The sequence below is a fragment of the Microcaecilia unicolor genome, chromosome 3 (genome assembly GCF_901765095.1).
Source record: "Microcaecilia unicolor chromosome 3, aMicUni1.1, whole genome shotgun sequence".
NCBI classification, from domain to species: domain Eukaryota; kingdom Metazoa; phylum Chordata; class Amphibia; order Gymnophiona; family Siphonopidae; genus Microcaecilia; species Microcaecilia unicolor.
The window spans coordinates 42,845,707-42,869,018 of NC_044033.1; the positions used below are offsets into that span (position 1 = coordinate 42,845,707).

At 42.1% G+C, this 23,312-nt stretch overlaps 1 protein-coding gene across 2 annotated transcripts in view; it reads right to left on the minus strand.

Moving 5' to 3' along the window:
- PSME4 (proteasome activator subunit 4) overlaps positions 1-23,312 on the minus strand; it is a 363,943-nt gene that overhangs the window by 261,566 nt on the left and 79,065 nt on the right. For both annotated transcript variants that reach the window (XM_030195844.1, XM_030195843.1), the window contains 2 exons: positions 18,642-18,686; positions 367-516 (listed from right to left, as the gene is read on the minus strand). In XM_030195844.1, the coding sequence (XP_030051704.1) occupies positions 367-516; positions 18,642-18,686 (195 nt within the window). The remainder of the gene's footprint in view (positions 1-366; positions 517-18,641; positions 18,687-23,312) is intronic.

Here is a 23,312-nt window from a genome sequence, read left to right on the forward strand (position 1 = left end):
CTTCTGCACAGTCTCATGGCTTTATCCAAAGCTGCCAAAAAAAAGCTTTTGGGACTTAACAGGGAACATGTTTAACACATGCATACATAACCTTGGCAGCCAGTTTAGATGAACTGCCTCTATGTATCCTAACCCACCATTTTCTGGCATCGTCTCTAAATGCTGATGGCAAAGGGACATAGTTATATGTACAAGAATTAGTACACAGCTATATAGATACATACAGATATATCTATCTATATGTATTTAAGATTTATTGATCATCTTATACATACAAGATGACTGAGAGATCTTCAGATTGCATGGCTAGAATGAATGAATATTAAGCCACAGGAACAAATAAAAGGCTATTGATGACATACTTACTTAAAACCTTTACAATGAAGCTCTGGAGGGAGGGAGGTAGGCAGAAATAATTCTAGATAACTAATGGCCTTTTGCATAGTGACATCAAAAGGACACATTAAAGGCTTCCATTCTTCCAACATTTCAGCTGTAGCATCATCTGGAAAATAACTTAAAAAGAAATGCAAAACCTTAGTTTTCAGGTTTCAAAAGGTGAACACAGACATATGAAACTTCTTGACTATGTACTATATATCTATAGGAGATTAAACACATGCAGGTAGGATACTATAGAATTCAGCCAACCTAGCATAACATTTTTGCACCTCTTTGTTCGCTTTTGACTATTTATGTTTTGTTTTCTTTGTACATATTTTACTCAGTGCTTGTTGGGTCTTTTTTTTCTTGTTTTACCTCAGCGCTCCTTTTTATTCTTTTATTTCACTTTTCTCCAGTTTTCTTTCTTACTCCCTCCAGGTTAATCCACCCACCCTTCCATCTAGCTTCTCCCTAATGTCTCCTAGGATCAGCCACAGCAGCAGGTCACCAGGCTAGTATCAGGTGCTGCTGCTGGTTGGGAATCTAGGAAGCACGATGCCTGAGGCTGTCCCTGCCCTGTGACTATAGTGTATATCTACAGGTTTTGGCCTGTCCATAACCAGTGCGTCTGGGCCCAGAATGAACAGGCCTGCCCCCACAACAGCAGTCAGACTAAGGATGACTGTCTTTGTATCATCTCCTGAGTTCAGCCACAGCAGCAGAGGTATGCACACATATATTAATGTATGAATAAATAATGCATTAAGCTGCAATATTTGCATCAACACTGAATGGATTTTATCATTGCCATAGCCACCCTGTGTTACTCATGAAAAATAAAATAAAAAGTTTAAAAAAAATTAAATTACAAAAATGAATAAATATGGTCACAGATGAAGTGAATATTGGCTAACAAAAACCAAACCGCCAAAGGCTATGTCTTCTTTCCCATTTCCTACTAATGAGCAAATGTTGGCCATGATATGTGAATATCATAGTCTACATCAGAGGTGTCCAAACACAGCCCTCGCCAGGTTACGTTTTCAGGATTTCCACAATGATTATGCAAATGGGGCAGTGCATGCAAATAGATCTCGTGCATATTCATTGGGGATTCCTGAAAACCTGACTGGACTGTGGCCCTTGAGGACCAAAGTTGGACACCCTGGTCTACATTGTTTTATAAAAACACAGAAAAATAAGGGCCATATGGCCTATCCAGTCTACCCATCCGTATCTAATATCCCCTAGAGATCATATGTACTTGTCTTAAGCTTTCTTGAATTCAGTTACAGTGTTCATCTCCACTACCTCCACTGGGAGGCCATTCCACAAATTCACCACCCTTTCTGTGACTGTCCCCTTTCACCTTCATCCTAGGCCCCCTCATTCCAGAGCTTCCTTTCAACTGAAAGACTCACCTCCTGTGCATTTATGCCACATAGGTATTTAAACGTCTGTATCATATCTCCCCTCTCCTTTCTTTCTTCCAAAGCATACATGTTGAAACCTTTAAGTCTGTCCCCATACACTTTATGACAAAGACCACTGATCATTTTGGTAGCCGTCCCCTAGACAGACTCCATCCTGTTTATGTTTTTTTTAAAGGTGTGGTCTCCAGAATTTTGCACAATATGCTAAATGAGGTCTCATCAGAGTCTTCACCTCCTTTTTGCTACTGGCCATTCCTCTTGCTATGTTTTCAAGCATCATTCTAGCTTTCACCATCAACTTTCCTATCTGTCTGACCACCTTAAGATAATCGTATACGATCATACACAAGTCCTGTTCCTCTTTTGTGCACAAAAGTTCTTCACTCCTAAACTGTACCATTCCCTTGGGCCTTTGCAGCCCAAATGCATGACCCTGCATTTATTAGCATTAAATCTTAGCTGCCAAAGTTTGACTCATTCTTCAAGCTTTACAGGTCGTTCCTCATGTTATCCCCAAGTCCTATTCTTCTTTTGTGCACAGAAGTTCTTCGTCTCCTAAACTGTGCCATTCCCTTGGGCTTTTGCAGCCCAAACACATGACCCTCCACTTTTTGCCATTAAACCTTAGCTGCCAAATTCTAGCTCATTCTTCAAGCTTTGCAGGTCTTCCCTCATGCTATCCACACCATCAGGGGTGTATACCCTATTGCAGATTTTGGTATCATCTGCAAAGAGGCGAACCTCACCAGACAGTCCTTCAAAAATATTGCTTACAAAATTATTAAAAAGAACCAGCCCAAAAACTGAACCCTACAGAACATCTCTTTCCTCAGAGTGAGCTCCATTTACCGCTACCCTCTTTCACCTTCCAATCAACCAGTTCTTAAATTGAGTGCCTTGGTATGAGCCCTAAGTTACAGACTGGGTAATTAGTCATCTATGGGGAACTGTGTCAAAAGCTTTGCTAAAATCTAAGTACATCACATCTAGAGCTCTCCTTTGATCCAGCTCATCACCCAGTCAAAGAAAGTAATCAGATTTGTCTGACAAGACCTGCCTCTAGTGAAACCATGCTGTCTTGCATCCTGCAATCCACTGGATTCCAGAAACTTCACTTACTTTATGAAATAGTTAAACAATGACCGCCAGCTTTCAATGCCTTACCAGAGGCCTGGAACATTGGGAACCATCCTGGAGGAAGCTGCTCAAAATGTGATCTTTTTCCAAATGACAACAGGTTTACAGTAATGAACATAGCATAGCAATGAAATTTAAGAAGGAATTTCAGAAAGGACAGACTGGATAATACCTCATCTAACACCTATTTAGCTTGAGAGTACCACAGAGGAGGGGAGGGACAAAGGAGATATAAAACAGATGTTTAAATACTTGAAAGCTAATATAGAAACAAATATTTTCCAGAGAAGGGAAAATGGTAAAACTAGAGGACATGAATTGAGGTTCTTGATGCCTGGAATTTCATCCTGAGGGAGGTGGTGGAGAAAAAAACTGGCGGACTGAACACAGAGGATCTCTAATTAGAAAATGAATAGTATAAAAAACAAAACATAAAGGGTTGCATATGTGTTTGCACATCAAGTGGTGCTTAGATGGTAACTCTGGCTGTATCGACTAAGACCGGTGCTGGGCTGGCTTGTACGGCCTAAGTCCCGCATTGTCACGTCTGTGGCCGTGACCACCCTCAGCCTTACCTTCTTTCTGGGGGTCAGCAGCTCTGCTGGCTTCTGTCTGTGTTTGTGTTAGTCTTGTCTCTAGTCTCTGCGCTGATTATCTCACTAGACCTCACCTGTGTGGGCTATGCCTCCCTGCCTGGCCAGTTTCCAAGACGGCTTCCATCTGTTCTGTTCCAGCTTCCAAGATGGCTCCTGCTTGTCTTTCCTGTGGGCTCACTTCCTAGCTCACTTCCTATGTGTGTCAAGCCTCTCTTTGGGGTCAGTGTACTTCCTGCTTCTGTCCTGCTGCTGGTGACTCATCAGTGAGAGCCTTCATAAGGAAGTGCTGTGCTTGCAGTCAGGGCCTTTGCATAGTGTTATGCTCTTGGGCCAGGTCAGGTTAGTAAGTGTCTGCTGCACTACTGCTTAGCCTCTTTCTCTGGGTTCCTGCCCAGCTTCTTTCGGTGTCTGTGTCTGTTGTCCTTCCGTGGGGGGTCTTCCCTGCCACTGTCTGTCTGTCTGTGGACTGCGGGTCCTTCCTGGCTTACCCTGTGTTTGGGTGAAGCCTCCGCTCCAGGCTTACCGTGTTGGGGTGAAGCCTCTGTCCCTGGCTTACCCTGTGTGTTTGGGGTGAAGCCTCTACTCCAGGCTTACCCTGTGTTGGGGTGAAGCCTCTGTCCCTGGCTTACCCTGGGTTGAGGTGAAGCCTTTGTCCGGGTTTGTTCTCTGTCTGTATGTGAAGCCTCAGCCTTTGTGAGTACCCCAGTCAGTGTGTGGAACGGCTGTGGCTTCAGACCCTTGGCCTGATATTCCTGGTTACTCTGTTTGCTCTGCTGCCTGACCAAGACCCTTGGCCTGTTATTCCTGGTTATTCTGTTTGCTCTGCTGCCTGCCCAAGACCCTTGGCCTGTTATTCCTGGTTACTCTGTTTGCTCTGCTGCCTGCCCAAGATCCTTGGCCTGTTATTCCTGGTTACTCTGTTTGCTGTGCTGCCTGCCCAAGACCCTTGGCCTGTTCTTCCTGGTTACTCTGTTTGCTGTGCTGCCTGCCCAAGACCCTTGGCCTGTTCTTCCTGGTTACTCTGTTTGCTGTGCTGCCTGCCCAAGACCCTTGGCCTGTTCTTCCTGGTTACTCTGTTTGCTGTGCTGCCTGCCCAAGACCCTTGGCCTGTTATTCCTGGTTTGCTCTCTTTACCCTGAACCCTGCCTAGCCTGTGTGCCTACCCTGCTTGTATATCCTGAGGGTATATCCTGAATCCTGTATCTGTCTGGCTAGTGTGTATTTCCTGGGTGATTATTCCTGTATCCTGTCTCCACCTAGCTAGAGGGTTTACCCTGTGGGTATTCCCGGATCCACGTTCTGCCTAGTGTGTATGCTGCCCCAGTCCTTGCTCCTGCTAGCTTATGTACACCTTGTGTTCCTTGGTCTGTCTTCTGGGTCTTGCTAGTGGCTATGCAGCAGCACACTGTCTGAGTGTAGTTCCTAGTCTAGTCTTCCTCGTGTTTCCTAGACCCAGGGTGGGTCCTCTGGTTCTTCAGTTCCGGCCCTGTCCTGCAAGTCCTGCCGGCCACCTGCACGTTGGAGCTCAACTCTAGCGGAACAGTGGCCAAGCGCAGGTGAAGTGGATCCTGTCCTGCCGGTTCCAGTTGCCTACTTCCAATCCAGAGTTCCAGTCCGGTCTTTCCGTATGCCCAGCTCCAGGGTGGTCTTGCCTGCCGCTGCCGCTCCTCGGCAGTGGACCAAGGGCTCACGAACTTCAGTTCTGCCTCGAGAACCTGATAGAATGCCAAGGCCCTCGAAAACGCAACACGCATATATATCAATCCGGTTGTAGAATGGGTTGGAGAGAGCTTCGACAGAAACACCAGTAATTTGCAATGTGAGGGCAGTACTGAGCAGACTTTATGGTCTGTGTCCCGCAAAAGACAAAACGGATTCGGATAGGCTGGAGTGAGCTCTGACAGCAACTCCAGTAGTCAGAACTTTAGAACAGAGCCGGGAAGACTTCTAAGGTCAATGTCCCAGAAACACCAAAGAAAGGTCATGATCAAGTACATAATATCATGTTCATTGTTGATTTAACCTTGAATTGATAATGAATGTGACTGTTGGGCAAACTGGATGGACCATTCATGTCTTTATCTGTCATCACTTACTATGTTACTAAAAAAAGGTTTATCTTCCATTTTACTTATTTTTTTTGTATCATTTAAAATGGATCCCTAATTTTTCCTGGAATTTCTCACAGGCTTAACACTTCATTGCCTCCTAAAATCATGCTTTTCTCCAGTTTGTAACAGCTCCTGACACATCCTCAAAAACAGGTTATAATGGGATAAACCATAAGATTAAGTACTTTGTGAGACTACAGTGTCACCAAATTTCACCCTTATGTGGAACTTAGCATACACTTCTGATAAGGCATCTCTGATATTGCACAAAATTCCTTAACTTTGCAGACTATATCCCTTTCACAGTGGCCAACGCCTGTCTTCCATTTACATAATATCAGCATTTTCAGCTGCTCTGTATGCCATCTTTCATATGCATTCCTCCTCCAACTGTAATCACTGTGACATCATCTACCATGCAGTCCAAAGGAAAAGAACTCTATGTAAAAGCACGAGTACAAGGACAACAGAACAGGGATGTCAGTTGGCCTTCCAAAAGAGTCCAAGAGGAGTCTCCAAAGACGACAACAGAGGTCAAACTTTATTCACGCATCAAATTAGACAAATATTTAACAAGGAGCTGACAGAAACTTTGAGTGTTACATCTAAAGTTTTCAGGACTCCTAAGGCAGGCATTCTATGCCGAAACATGACTCCATGTCGAGTCTTTGTCTAATTTGATGCTTCATTTAAGTATCGACATCTTCATTCAAAGATGACAACAGGGGTAAACTTAATTCGCCTCTGTTGTAACCTTTAGAATTTCCTCTTGAACTTTTTTGGAAGGCCAACTGATATCCCTAATCCATCATCTACCATGCAGAATAGTAGCTAAGGGCTCTAGAAAACAGATGGCTTGCAATAAAACAGAAGCTTCTCATCTTTTTTTTTAACTTTAGCAAATATGTGCAGTCTGCCACTATGCTAGAAAATCATATCAATTAGCAAAGCATATGGGCCTTTAAAAACATGGGACAGGTGGGGGGGGGAGTGCAAAGCAACAATGAAGACTGATGGGAGGGGAGGAGAGGAGAGCAGAGGAGGGAGAGGGAATTAAAGGAGCTTGTCTCTAATACAAAGCCTATATGAATGTAAATAAAAATGGGAAGAGGAAAAGAATAGCAATTGGGGGGGGGGGGGGGAAGTGTGGACGGAATGACAGAAAATGCAGTCAGGTAAAGAGTGTGAGGCAAAAGGGAGAAAGAAAAGGAGAAAAAAGTAATACGACAGATAATATCTAAAAAGGTTTTTGCACATTACACAGCTTAGTATTCCAGCTCAAGCCAAACAGACAAATGAAATACAGAAAATATTAATAAGTAAAGGTAAATTTCTATTGTTTAAAATCTAAGATGGTTGCTATGCAACAGCCATAGTATATATTAAATGAATATTCTCAAAAGAATGACCTTGGTAATTTGAATTCTAGATTTAATTACTTGTCTTTTCAAATCCAAGCTCAAAAATGTGTCAACTTGCAGGTACAATAGATATCTCCCTTCCCCAGAGGACTTACATTCTAAGGGATCTATTCACTAAACTCAGTTACAGAAATAACACAGCTTAACATAGGAATTTTTAATCCAGTGCATACTAATGAGCTGTGAAGCATACAAAATGCATGCGGAGCAGCTCGTATAACACAACATGTGTTAACTTTCAATGAATAATGCAGTTTGCAAAGTTTAACACCCTCTCAACAGGTGTTAAATTTTCCCCAGAACACTGGCCTGTGAACATGTTCCTGATAGCAAGCTATAGGGAACAATGTGTTTTAAAAATAAATTGCCTCTCCAATCCTAATCCTTTAAAAAAGTGGACTTCCAAGATCCAACCCCACCTCCTGATCCTCAATTCTTCAAAATAGGTCAAAATCCCAAACATTTCATTTTACTGAAACTGTATCCCACAAACATCCAGATATCAAATCTAGTTCTATATGACTTACAAAAGTTGGAAAACCAGTAGGTACAATTTACAAAACAGTCAGAATGTTGTAATAAAAAAAGCACATAAGCAGCATATAATTATTCTGAAGCAACAAGTGTAAAGTTGACATCAACAGACATGTCTAACAGTAAATATTTTTGAATAAAGAAGTTTTTTTTAGTTTTGCATGAAATCTTTCATAGGACAGCTCACAACAAACATCTTTTGATAGGGCATTCCACCATTTAGTTGCATTATATCAAAATCCTGCTGCATGCACAGACTTGTATACCAGACCTTTGCAACCCTGTAGATGGAGAACAAGATAGCTTCTTATGCAAAATGCCACTGAGCAGGCACAGGACTATCAAGGACAATATATAATAAGGGACTAGTCCATGTAGAATCTGACAAACACATAAGCTTTTAAAACCAAGCTGGCTCTGACAGGTAGCTTCTGCAGTGATTGTAGCAAAGGGGTTACACGCTCATGAACTTCAGCAGATTAAACGTACAGTACTGTTCTGTGGTGTTCGTAGTTTTTTTTTAAACAGCATTCGAACAACCAATATATACAGCATTACAATAATCTATCTTGGACATCACAAAACTCTGGACCACAATACGATATACAGACATATCTAGTTGATATTCTGTTTCACCAATATAGAATTGATTACATAAAATGGGCTTAAATGGACTACGTATCAGTAGAAATTTTGCTTTGTTCCTGTTTAGCTTCAACCTAAAAGCCGTGGCCCAAGATTCCATTAAATCTAGTGCTTGCCTGGCATCATCCAGCACATTTACAGTATCATTGGCAAATGGAATACAGATAGTTATGTCATCTGCATAGATGTATGCCTTAAAGCCACTAGATTCCAACAGATGACCCAGAGGTGCCATCAATATATTGAACAGCAGTGGTGAAATAGGTGAACCTTGCAGAACACCGAATTCTGGGATCCACTCTGAAGATAAAATTCCTAACCTCTTTACTCTATATGTTCTATAGCATAGGAATCTCTCAAACCAGGTTAGCACCTCACCAGTAATGCCAATGTAGTCAAGTAAATTCAGCAACAGCTCATGATCCACCAAGTCGAAACCGCTATACATATCAAATTGGAGAATCATGATTCTCCTGCCCAGGCTTACAACGTATCTAAGCTTAGCCACCAGAGTGGTCAGAACCCCCATGCTGCAACCTGCCCCTGAGCAACTAAAAGAGTAGTTTGGGGGGGGGAGGGAGGAGGAAGCCTAGGTCGCTCCTCAGGCATCTAAGTGGTAGTATCATTAGTATCGTGGTACTACCAGTAGGAGTGAAGCTGCCACATAAGGGACCACTCCTTTATTTGGCAGCCTGAAGCCTAAAAATAGTACTGAAATTTTTAATTAATTTATTTATTTATAGTATTTATATCCCACAGTATTCCCACCCACAGGCAGGCTCAATGTGGCGTACAGCAGTTCAAAAATGTACAATAATACAACAAGCATATAGGCAATGTCAGAAAGGGAAAGAGAAATAACTGAGGAGGGTAAGGGGAAAGAGTAAAGGTTGACAATGTGTCGCTTCGTTTGCCGGAGTGCAAAAGGATGGGATGCCAGGTGGGTTCGTAGCGTAAGCTCTACCAAAAAGGAAGGTCTTAAGACGTTTCTTGAAGGTTGGGTGATCAGGGGTGAGTTTGACCAACTGAGGCAGCCCATTCCACAGCTGAGTGCTGAGATAGGAGGAGGAGGATGCATAGGTGATCTTGTACTTGAGGCCATAAACACCTGGGTAGTGGAGATTCAGGTACGAACAAGTTGACTTGTGGGAGTTCCTAGGCGGCAGGTTAATGAGGGTGTCCATATAAGCAGGGGCGTCTCCATAGATGATTTTGTGCACCAATGTGCAGATTTTGAAAATAATTCTGTCCTGAACAGGAAGCCAGTGTAACTTCTCACGCAGCGGTTTTGAGCTATCAAATCTCGATTTACCAAAGATTATTATTATTATTAGCATTTGTATCCCACATTTTCCCACCAATTCGCAGGCTCAATGTGGCTTACATTTGCCGTAATGGCGATTGCCTAGATGAGCCTAGCCGCAGTATTCTGGGCAGTTTGTAGCTTTTTTAGAAGCATGCCTGCGCATCCTCCATAGATGCCATTGCAATAGTCCAGACGGCTTATAATTAGAGACTGAACTAAGCTGCGGAATACTTTTCTAGGGAAATACGGCTGGATACGCTTAAGCTTCAAAAGACAGAAGAACATTTGCTTAACTGTAGAGTTCACTTGCTGCACTAGGGTCAAGGATCTATCAAGGCCTAATATTTTTAGGGACTCCGAAATTGGCAGCACAAACTCAGGAGTGATTAATGCTGGGGACGCGAATTTATTATAGGGAGAGGAGAGAATCAGACAGTGGGTTTTCTCAGCGTTGAATTTGTAAGTACTGGGTGAAGAGAGCAGGAAGGTGTGGGGGTAGCTTTTTGTTGTTGTTGTTCAGATTTTGACATGGTGTTGGAAACTGGGTCCTGAGGATTGTATCTTTTTTTTGTTTTATTAAAGGTGTTGGGGATGGGGAGCTATTATTTTAATTGAACTGATCTAGCCCTTTAGAACTGGGGTCCTCAAATCCAGTCTTTGAAGTTCACAACCCAATCTGGTTCTCAGGATTTCTACAATGAATGTGTGAGATCTATCTGAATTCACTGCTTCTATTGCATGAAAATAGATCATGCATATTCATTGTGAAAATCCTGAAAACCAGGCTAGGCTGTAGATCTTGAGGACCCCTGCTTTAGAACATAATGGACCCCACGGGCTCCCTTGGTGTTGCTGCAGCTCAACACAATATTCCTGGTTACAGCAATGTGAAACAAAATTTACCATGGGATTCACTAATCTGTGTTATTTTATTGTAAGAAAATTTAGCAAATGCATTGTTTTAGTATGGTCTTAATGAATAGGACCCTTAGCATGTATTCAAGGCAATTAAGGGTAATTTGGTTTGCCAAAATGTCAAAAGAAGCAGCATTTGAACACTGTTTCTGTTGTGCAGCTTGCCAATTTAAAAACCAGGCTATACCACATAACTATCTAAACTCAACTAAATTTAACTGTTTTAAATGCCATTATTCTATGATGTGTTCTACAAGCATTATAAACTTGAAAAGAAATTGGTCAGCCAGTTTGCACTATAGGTGATTTTAATGCATTTGTAGAAAAGTGGCCAATAAAAGGCTTTGCATCATGCTACCCCAATAAATAGTAAATGCCAAACAAGAGAACTAATTTGTAGATCAAGGCTACTCAAATGTTCTGAGTCGAGGTCCAGAACTTCAGCTGTCTGAAACCAAAGGTCCACTCCTCCTTCCTCCACCCACCTCCAACTCGGCAGATCTAGCATCTTTCACTCCCCCCCCCCCCCCCCCCGATCCTGAATTGCAGTTGGCAGCCGCAGTGATTCAAGAAGGAAGCTTCTGGATGGATCCAGAGCCTTCCCTCAGTCACATCCCACCTGTGTGGAAACAGAAGTTGCATCAGAGGAGGCGGCATGCAGCCAAGGAAAGGCCCCAGATATAGCTTGAAGTCACCTGTTTGAATCACTGTGCAGGGGGGGGGGGGGGGGGGGAAGAGTGTCTGAGATTAGAATTTTGATTTCCTGGACATTTCTGTAGTCCATATGGGAAGGTTTGGTGATCCAGTCTGTGACCTACAGTTCGTCTTTTGAATAATCTTGCTGTAGATACTTCTAAACATGAAGCATGGTTGCTGCAACGTCAGTCTCTTATTGCACCATGTCATATGCAAAACAGCAAGGTGATGCTTAGTGAGAAAGAGGTACATTTTTTTTTTTAACCAACTTACTCCAATCCTGACAGAAATCGGTTTGCAAACACAGAAGTTTTATGTATCTTCAATCTAAGTTCCGTTGTCAGAAAGGTACTGGTTCATATCTGTTAATTTCCTTTCCTTGAGTCCTGCTAGACTAATATAGACAAGCGAGTTGTGTCTCTTTCCTACCAGATGGTAGAAAAACTGAACTATTCCAGTGACATCATCCCTAAGGGCTGTGCACTCTGGAATTCTCCAGTATACCATTGCCAAAGCAGATCTGGCCCAAACCAACACACCAATCTGGCCCCATCTATTCTCTGCAGTTTATACACATTACTTCTCAATATCAAGAAACTATACACAAGATAGAAAAAGTGAACAGATTGAAACCAAGATAAGTCCCTAGTGCCACCACCTTCTAGAGCGGATACTGGACTGGTCTAGCAGGACTTAATTAACATATATGAATAAATTTCACCTTCCTTTTCATCAATGTTAACCCAGCCCAGACAAGTGAGATGTACCAAAGTAATATCCTAATAGGAGGGGGAAGACAAGGCCTCCCGAATAACTGCTCCACCGAAAGAGGTGCAGTCTTTGCAGGTACATCGACCTTGCAATGCTTCACAAAGGAACAGAGACAATCATATTGCCATCTTGCAGATAGCCTTCAGCACAACCACTTGAGCCTCCACCCAGCCATAAGAGCCTCTGGAAACACTGTACCTTGAAGGGTAGACCTCTACAAAGGCAGGCAAACTCAAACATGCTATTGAGGACTGGAAAATGCCTGGCCTTTACACAGTCCCTAAAACAGAAACAGTAAGGGAGATGACAGGAATTAAGCACATCTCAATAACGTACCAAAACTCTCCAAAAAGGGCAAACAAGAGAATCTTCATAGCGTTTATGACTAGGCTCTAAAAAGGCTGGCGACACCCCTAAACGATGCACGTGAACTATTTTCAGGAGAAGGTGATCACACTTCCCCAGCAGCTGCCTCCTCCACAACGGGCAAGTATGGGTCTCAACCAGGCAAGTCCTGCAACCCCAACACCCACATCATCAAGGCAAGGACCACCAGGAATATTTTCTTCAAGGTAAGAACCTTCAGGAAGAGGTTCCCTCAGGGCTCTTACAGGTACCCGCTAAATCATTCAGAAGAAAGGAGAGATCAGGACAAAACAGAGGACACAGCTGTTTCATTCCATGGGTACACAATATATGGCAGCTCCACCAAGGAGATTGGTGACAAAACAGAGTTGCCACCTGTACCTTCAACAAATGAATCACCAAACCCTATAAAACTCCAAGACCCCAGCAACTTGCACTCACCCTAGATAAGGCACGCACTCTGTGCCAAACTCAAACATAGACTGAAGAGGAGGACTCTTTCTGGGCCTTTGAAAGGATGGAAATGGCTGAAGCTGAAACATCATGTTCCCTTAAGTATCTCTTCTCAAGTGTCAACCATAAGCCAAAAGGTAGTTGGATCCTCCCTTTTCACACGACCCTGACTCTGCAGCTCCCACCCCCTGGGCAAGGCTGATGGGAGGAAGGCTCTACCAAAGGGCAAAACACGTCTGTGTACCAGAGGCACCGGAGCCAATCCAGAGAAAGCCAGCATGCCAGAAAAGAGTGACAAGCCAACCTCCAAAAGGACTGGCTGAGTCACTGTCCTTCAAGAGACTGATGAATAGAGCACACCTAGTGTTCTGATAGTAGACCATCAGGTTGAAATGCAGGGTAGCCCAGCAGGCCACCAGCAGCTGAAATGCTACTGTGCTCGGCTGCCACGCCACCGGCTCCAGCAATTCTACCTACCCAAACATTCTCCAGCCCAGCAATGTGAACTGCTGAGACTGCTAAGGATGATCTTTGGGCTACTGCAGATGCCTAAAAGCCTCCAGAACTACTACTACTACTTCCTTGCTTTAAGATAAAAACCACTTTTATGGCATTGTCTGACATCACCTGGACCACCTTCCCTTGCACCAAGATGAGGAATTCTACACGAAACAAAATGCTCTCACCTTGAGTTAACTGTCAGGCCATCCCAACTCCAGCCATGAGCACCTGCCCCTGCACTTCTTGGCCCAAGAGCTCTACAACTGAGTTGGAAGAAGAGGTTGAAGTCTACAGGATAGTGAAAGTAGGAGCCCGACACCAACTCCGTGGCCAACAGGGCGAGAAGTATGGGAGAAAAGGTAACCTCCATGACACAGGGCCACAGCTAAAGTAGAGTCTTCAGAGCAAAGCCAAGTCTCAGTTAGGGAAGGCAGATGGAGAGTACGAGAGATAAAGAGGTCGTGGATGTATGAAAGTTCATTGCAGACAGAGCGAGCATTCCACAGAGCATATGAGAAAGGCAAGGAAGGAGGAAAGGAACAGAAATTTGATTGGAGACATCATGGTGTGACCTGCATGAATAGGATGAGAGCTGATGTAGCGGACCAGGATTGAGATTGATATCCCCAGCAGAGAGCAGGAGAAGGAGCAAGAGAGTATGGAGAAGAATAGGAGAGCCATGACGACAGTGATGAAGGCGAGATGTACTCAGAATGGAGAAGGTTGAATGGAAGGAAATGTTGAAGGTTGAGAGCTGAGAAGGGAGAAGACAAAAGAGATGGTGAGGATGAAAGCAGAAGGTGGGCAATGTGTATACAGTGGTTTTAGATGGAGCAAGAGACTGGGAAGGGACAGTACCAAGAAGAGAAACTGTACTGGAGCCATAAGAAGTAACTGGGAGAAAATACAAAGTGTAAAGAGAAAATGCTTCGGCACGTGGTACCTGGGGTGAAGGCCCTGGAAGGATCAGTGTGGACCTGGTAGTCACCCTGGAGAAAAATGTGAGGATATGCAGATGGGCTGCAAGTCCTCCACAGCACCTAGAAGACAGCTGGTGGGAGTGCTGGGAACCTAGAGCAAAGGCCTTGAACTGATTAGAGTGGACCTGGGAGTCACGTGGTAGAAGGCTGTGAGGATATGCAGATGGGCTGCAAGTCCTCCACAGCACCTCCCAGCCAAGTCAGTATTCCTCCACCCGAGGGTCACTTGAACATAAACATCACTGAGGTATTTAAACGTCTCTATCATATCCCCTCTCTACCAGCATATGGATGTAGGTTGCTGCCAGGTAGTTGTGACCTGGCTTGGGCACTGTTTGGAAACGGGATACTGGGCTAGATGGACCACTGGTCTGACCCAATATGGTTACTCTTATGTTCTTTATCCTCATCACTCTCCACATAGCCAATCTCATGATCTTTGTGTCTTGTAATTCCATTCCTATCTTTTCTCCTTTCTCCAATATATCTGAAAAAGATCTTGTCACCTCTCTTTACATCTTTAGCCATTATTTTTCTGCCTGTGCTTTTGTCCTTTTCGCCTCTTTGAGTTTAATCCGACAATCTTTTCCCTGATCCTCTCATTGTGGTATTTTTTTTGTATTTCTTGAGCAAAGCCTCTTTTGCTCTTATTTTAACAGCTACTTGTCTCTTCAGAGGTAATTGTTCTCTATTCAGGAACTTCATTAAAATTTGATATAAAACCCAGGGTACTGGGTATAATTTTAGATTCCAAGTTATCATTTGAAAGTCAGATTAATGACTTCATGAAAAAAAATTTTAATTAAGGACAAAAATTTTCAATTTGCAAAACTTAACGGCAATTAGGTGCCTTAGCATTTAGAACAATAGCTCAAGTAGTTCTGATGTCATTCTTGGACTACTGCAATTATACTGTTCTTTAAATAAACAATCATTAAAGTGACTTCAGCTGCTACAAAACACATCTGCAAGATTAATTTTCAATTTGGGAAAAGTTAGTGTGGCTAGCCCCCCTCTTAGCCCCCTCTTAAACAGTCTACAATGGATAAGCCTTGAATCTAGAATTCACTTTTAAGTTACTTGCTTACGCCTGTGTTTACAAAGGCATGCTATAGGCACGTTAGCACATTTTTAATGTGCGTTAAACGCTAACTCACCTATAGGAATGTATTGGTGCGTTAGCGTTAACGCGCCTTAATTTTAAAGGCGCGTTAAAAATGCTAACGCGCCTTAGTAAACATACCCCTTAGCGTGTAAAAGCTTTTATGGTCTGAACTCCAAGTTAGTCGGCGAACTTCTTTCATTTCGACCAATAGGAATCATTTGAGAAGTTTTAAAAATTTCACACTTGATTTTCCATCTGTAAAGAAGATAACCCTAAAAATAGTATGGGAATGTTCATTTATATTTCAGGGAACTAATTATATCTCTTTTCAAAAAGCACTTAAAATATACTTAGTCTCATTTCAGCAATCTTGGTTTACAGTAATTTAAATTGGATTTAAGAAAGTGGACAGTTTGCTTATTTTGATGTTTTTCTATCCGATTGGAATTTTCTTTTACCTATTTTGTGATCTGTTTTGCACCATTAAGTCAAAAACAGAATAGAAATGGCCAAATACTGCACCAATCCAGATCAACTTTTACTATCTGTTTGAGACAGTGAAAACTGAAGAATTCTGCAGCCCTTCTACCAAAGATGAAACCTTCATCTGGCTGGTACAAAAGGGACATAACCCACTTGTCTGGACTGGTCTAGCATGAATGAAAAGAAATCCCAAATTTCTACTAGAAAAACTCAATAAAGCAAAGCATATACAAGAAAACACTGACCAGAAAGTCAGCACCTCAATCCTCATGGATTTCTAAATAGTCAAATATACTAAACGAACATTTCTCCAATAATACCGGAACTGGGGGGGGGGGGGGGGGGGGGAGAGATTGACAAAGGGGGGGTGTCAAGACTAACACAAATCATTGAAAAGAAGCAACTAGATTATGAACAGGCCTGCTTATAGGGAATATACTGCTCATGAGCAAACTTTCTGAGAGGTTTATGATTCAATAAAATGTGAGCAATAAGAGAAAAGAAATATTAACTCTGACACTAATTCTGACAGTAAAATGACATTAATAAAGTAAGAATAAGATTGAGGGCACCTTTATAAATTGGCACTACTGATCAGCATACGCTGAATGTGAAAAAGTCCATTCAATTCCAATGGGCTTCTCTGCATTCAGCACACACTAATCGGTAGCGCCACTTTATAAAAGGAGCCCTAAGTTATTAAAATTATGATTATATATGAAAAAAATATATATAATTCCACCACTAGCTCATGTCCTGACCTCCTGGAAGGGCAGAGGTGAGGATATTAGGAGGAAGGAGTAGTATATCAGTTGATACATACTGATTTCTCTTCATTCATTCATCAAAATTTAATAAAATACCTCCTATACCTCTGGACCTGAATGTAATTCACCTTGAACAACCAATGAAAAGGCATAAACTAAATCTGAACAAGTAAATTTGACCTTTGATCTTTTACTTGCTAAAAAAATAATGAGCAGATAGAAAACCTTTCCTTACAATATTTTCTCAAAAAGGGTTGGGTGCTTCCATAAGCAGATAAAGCCTTTAGTTTTAGGATACAGTCATATGAAACCGGTTTAACCACCCAGCAGTAGTGGTCAAATTAAAAGCCTAACTTTAATATCTATCACCAGGCTTCTACTACTTGGAAATGGCATGTCTGGGAGCATCAAAGAGACAACCCCCATGGCCATGATGAGACAAAATTTACCCTGATCTGTCCATCACTAGAGATTCTTCACTCCTGGGGAATTCTGTGCACATCATTTTGAAATTCCCCAAATTTCTGCATACTATATTTATCAAAATACAGTATAACCACAGTCTCTGGATAGCAATCAAACTTCTAAACTGAAAAGTTGTTACTTAAAGATGAAAAATTTTAAGTTTTTGGTGCAGATTTTCCCCAGGAGTACAGTAATCATGCACCATGGTTAGAGCTCCTGGCTTTCAACAATTTTTATTTCAGCAATCCACTGAGCCCAAGAGGGCTGCAGTACTGCCAGCTTGTACTCATAGTTGTTGCTACAAATGTCAGCAACTTGAAAAAAGTAGTGCTACCTGCAGTTCTTCTTGGGCTCCACAGATTTGAAAGAGAAAATATATGAAATCCAGAAACCCAAAGCATAAAGCTGTAGATCACTTCTTCACATACACAATACATACACACACTGCCCCCTTCCTTCAACACTGTCTTGACCCCCTTCAGATCACCCTATTTTCAACACACTCTCCTACCCCAACTCATCCCCCTTCAACATTTTCAGCTCATCCCCCCTCATGCATTCATATTGAATTACCTCCCTTAGCTCTTCTTTGAGCAGGGACTGTCTTTCTTCTATGTTTGTGCAGCGCTGCATACGCCTTGTAGCACTATAGAAATGCTAAATAGTAGTAGTAGTAGCTCTCCACCCCACACCACACCCTTACCCTCTCATCTTTTCTTCCACACATCCCTCTATCCTTCCATTGTCCCCTTCCACACGCATCCCCCACCTTTGTCTCTCCTAGCTCATCTCTCCTGCCACACATCTCCTTACCCTGTTGTCCCCAGCTCTTTCCCACATACACACATCCCCTTAATCATCTCTTGACCCCAACTGTTCTCTTCCTATACACACAGTCTCATCTGCCACTCCTTACTCCTTCAGCACATCACCTTACTCTCTGTTGTCCCCAGCTCTTCCACCACCCCCCCCCCACTCCACACACACGTATCTTCCCTACTCCTTGTCTCCTCCAACTTATCCCCATTTCCATACATGCTGTACTTATCCAGTGCTACCCCCCTTTACCATTTTTCCTTAGCCCCTTGCTCTCCCCTTCCTTATCTTCCATACCCAACTGGCACTATTGTTGGATGGGCTCTCCCTGGTTCAAACGCAGCTGCTGCCATGGCTTTCCTGCACTACACGACTCTTTCAGCACACAATAGACGTCATCTTGAAAATCCTTCACTGTTCCCATGTCTCACAAGAACAGCACAAGACTTTCTGCACCACGCTGACAGCAAGCTGGAAGATTCACGAGATGTAGAAAGGCTTTTGCAGCTGCTGCGTTTGAACCAGGTCATCACTTTCCTTCTTCAATGCAAATTCTACACGAGACAAGGTAAATTCTGCACCTTCTGCACTCTATGGAAATACTGCACAAATTCTGCAATCCCCCCAGTAGTAATTCTTGTAATACAAAATGACCTTTTCAGGCTGTTACGTCTTCCTGTTGACTTAGAGGCCAGAAGACATACTTAAGGAACACGGTTTATAAAATATCAACAAGAAAAAAAGTAAAGGACTTACGGGCGACAAGTTTTCACAAGCGTTTTCAGAACGTTTTCTACAGAGCTAAAAAAAAATTGGGGGAGAAAATTAGTTAGTTTAATAAAACAGCATACAATTAAAACACTTCTAATGTTTAGAGATGCCATTGTGCATGCATTCTGTTCCTTCACTTCTGAACAGTCCTAATCACAAGGATTTGGAGGGGGTCAATAATCTCCCTACACACCTATTCTGACTCCCCTCTCTTAAGTGCAGCAACTGAACAATTACCAATAAATTAGACGGTGGCATTTCATTGTTCTGCACAATTCTAAAAGCAAATCAACAGAGTTTATAGTGAACAAGGAAACGCTGTACAGATGCATTACAATATAAAAAAGAAAACCAACAATGAATTCCCTAAGGTTTTAATAATAATGTGAACCAACCATACACATGAATATCTGAAGTCTTGAATTATAAGTCAAAATCAAAATAATGCAAGTATATAAAGAAGCTCAACAGTTCCATTATAATTTACAGCACAAATGTGGAGAACCTTTTGTTACACACTAGCAATTTCTCCCATTCCTAGGGGTCATAAGTGTTTGCATGGAATTTCTCAACTTTATAAATTGTCACTGTCAATTATGGTAGACTTGAAAGTGTACACCTGTCCAATATTTCAAAAGTCCTATAGTTATTAAACACAAAATTAATCACAGACATCTGACTACCAAACATATGATTTTAAATAAGAAAGAGCATTGTCTTAAGGCATCATTATGAATTTCCTTGATATACAGCCTAGCTTAGAGGTGGGCAACCTGCACCCTGTGGGCCCATGGGAATTATACACAGAAAATGTCATCAACCAGAGTTTTGGCAATTTTAAAACTTGTATTTTGCAATTATTTTCAGAATAGCCACTCTAGCAGTTTGTTTCCATTGCTTCTAGTTAAATTTTTACTTATTTAATACAGAAGGTCTATGCACTTCTGGTTGCGACATTAAAGCTGCAGCTCACTAGGGATAGTACTGACATTCATGTAGCTCTCTGTGTATAAAGGTTGCCCACACCTGGCCCATCACACCAGTTGGCTTCCTCACAGCTAGTGAGTAACCACAGTGTTCAACCTAAAGAAAAGGTTTGCCTCTCCACCAAAAATAAAAATCTAAGGCTTAATAACCACCACAGAGATTACATCTACCTAAAACATCTGTTCTCTGATGGCAGCTCAGTGGAATTTTACAGAATTACGGTTCACATTTCACTTTTATTTGATAGGCCGCAAATAATAAAATACGTCTAAGTGGTGCGTGTGATTTGCATCATCGGTATATCTTGAGAGCTTCTAAGAAAAGGCTTTCAGTGTGCATGGTTAAGGAACAATGAAACACCAGAGCCAATTTCCACTTAGTTTAAAGATAAGAGATAAAGATCTGCTCCAAGTAGGGGGGGACGGGACAGGGTGTGGGAAAATAAGAATAGGCTATGTAATACTAATTAACTGCCTTTCTCAGAGGTCAATGCAGAAAGCTACACAGTAAGCTGCCTGCAACTGGCTGAGCCCACAGCTTCTACTGCAAAGTTAAAACCTCACCATGGAGAAAGCTAAACAGGTGTAAATTAATGCACACAGAACTTGCGGGCTAATAAAGGAATGGGGGGAGGGGGGCTGCCAGACCCACACACACAATAATTCAGTGGTAAATGCAGATTTTTAAAAAATAATTGTATTTGTCCACTAATGCAAAAAACATACGAAAGGATCATCATAAAAACCCAACGCTGTAACTAACTGACAACCTGGATCTCCATAAAGTTGTGGCCAACCCCTCTCCTCTCCAAGAGCAAAACCCCCCTTTCCCTTTCCCCTCCTCATCCCCATCCAACCCAATACTGACACCTAATAAACCAAGTGTATGTTCTTACACTAGCATCTCATGGGAGCTCATGAAGACTCCAAGAAAGCACCAGAACCCACAGATCAGGGGGGAGCCCCCTCCAGGACCAAATAAGGCAGCTAAATCCTCCAAAAGGTGTTCAAAGTGCCCTTATGCAAAGTAGTTTACTTGGTCATTAGATATAAATGACCAATTTTATGTAACCGCAGCTCTTGTAAAGGAAGATCCTCCTTCTTCCAATGCCAAGCCAGACAAACCCTGGCAGTAACTACCATACAATAAGAAAACTAGTCCAATGAAAGGGCCACATACAGGATGCCCTTCCAAAACTAAACCAGTGTCTTCCAGTAAATCTGTGCACCTGGACAGTCTCACCAGATATGGGCAAAGGAGCCTTAGGAGCCACACCACCTCCAACATAGCTCCAAATGGATACCAAGTAAGTACAGTGTCTTGTGCACATGTCTGAGGAAAACGAAACTGCAAGCACAAATCTGCAGCTGTTGTTCTTTACATAAATATTAGTCTCGCAAAAATTTATTACAAGGTTGATATTCATGTACAGAATAGCAAGTGCAGATGTGTACTGGCACTTTTTTTTGCGGTTCCAACCCAGGAGGAAGTGGCCTGGGAAGGTGGAGTCATATGAACATAAGAATAGTCATACTGGATCAGACCAATGGTCCATCTAGACCAGTATCCTGCTTCCAAAGAGTGGACAAATCCAGATCACAACTACCTGGCAGAAACCCGAATAGTAGCAACATTCCCTGCTACCAATCCTGGGGCAAGCAGTGACTTCCCCCATGTCCATCTCAATAACAATGGATTTTTCCTCCAGGAACATGTCCAAACCTGTTTTTAAACCTAGATAAGCTAACCACCGCTACCACATCCTCCAGCAATAAGTTACAGCGCTTAATTATTCTTTCAGTGAATAATTATTTCTTCCTATTAGTTTTAAAAATATTTTCATGTGATGTCACTGAGTGTCTCATGGTCTGTACTTTTTGAAAGAGTGAAAAATTGATTCACTTCTACCCGTTCACACCACTCAAAATTTTATACACCTCAATCATATCCTCCCCTCAGACGTCTCCTTTCCAAGCTGAAGAGCCCTAACCTCTTTAGCCTTTCCTCATTCAGGAGGAGTTCAATCTCCTTTATCATTTTGGTTGCTCTTTTTTGAACCTTTTCTAATTACGCTATATATTTTTTTTAAATACAGCGACCAAAATTGAATGCAAAAGTCAAGATGAGATTGCACCACAGAGTGGTACAGTGGCATTTATAATATTCTTGGTCTTATTTACCATCCATTTCCTAATAATTCCTAGCATCCTGTTTCCTTATTTGGCCGCCGCAACACACTGGGCAGACGATTTCAGCATATTGTCTACAATGACACCTAGATCTTTTTCTTGAGTGCTGACTCCTAAAGGTGGACACCAGTATCACGCAATTATGATTCAGATTATTCTTCCCAATGTGTACCATTTTGCATTTGTCCACATTTCATCTGCCATTTGGATGCCCAGTCTTCCAGTTTCCTAAGGTCTTCCTACAATTTTTCACAATCCCCATACGTTCTGATAACTTTGAATACTTTTGTGTCATCTGAAAATATAGTCACTTCACTCGTTGTTCTACTTCCCAGATGATTTATAAATATGTTAAATAGCACCGGTCTCAGTAGTGATCTCTGTGGCACTCCACTATTCACCCTCCTACATTGAGAAAAATGGCCACAACCCTACCCCTCTGTTTTCTGTCCAATAACTAATTCCTAATCCACAGAAGGACATTACCTCCTATCCCACTGACTCTCTAATTTTCTCAGGAGTCTGATGAGGAATTTTGTCAAAAGATTTCTGAAAATCTAGATACACTACATCAACCAGCTCACCTTTATCCAATGTTTATTTACACCTTCAAAGAAAAGAAGCAAATTGGTGAGGCAAGACTTCCCTTGGCTGAACCCATGCAGACTCTCTCTGTCCCATTCAACCATGTTTATGTGTTCCATAACTTTATTATTTATAATAGTTTCAACTATTTTCCCCAACAACGAAGTCAGGCTTACCGGTCTGTACATTTCCCAAATCACCCCTGGAACCCTTTTTAAAAATCGGTGTTACATTGGCCACCCTCCAATCATCAGGTACTATGGACAATTTTAATGACAGGTTAAAGATAACAACAGATCAGCAATTTCATGTTTGAGTTCTTCCAGTACCCTGGTGTGTATGCCATCCGGTCCATGTGATATATCACTCTTTAACTTGTCAATTTGGCTCGGTACATCGTCCAGGTTCACCGAGATTTCTTTCAGCTCCTCTGCATTGTCACCCTTGAAAACCATTTCTAATACTGGTAGATCTCTTACATCTTCTTCCGTAAAGACCAAAGCAAATATTTCATTCAATCTCTTCGCTATGGCCTTGTATTCCCTGAGTGCCCCTTTTGCTCCTTCATGATCTAATGGTCCCATGGATTCCCTCACAGGCTTTCTGCTTCTGTTGTACCTGAAAAATGTGCTACTATGAGTTTTTGTCTTCACAACAAGTTTTTCTTCATATTCTCTTTGCCTTCTTTATCAATGCTTTGCATCTTGCTTCACAGTAATATGTTGCTTCTTATTTTCTTCACTTGCATCATTTTTCCATTCTTTGAAGGATGCTCTTTTGGCTCTAACAGCCTCTTTCACTTTCAACCACGCAGGTTGTCACTTGCTCTTCTTTCCACCTTTGTTAATATGTGGTCTGGGTTTCCACAATGGTATTCCTAAACAACGTCCACCCC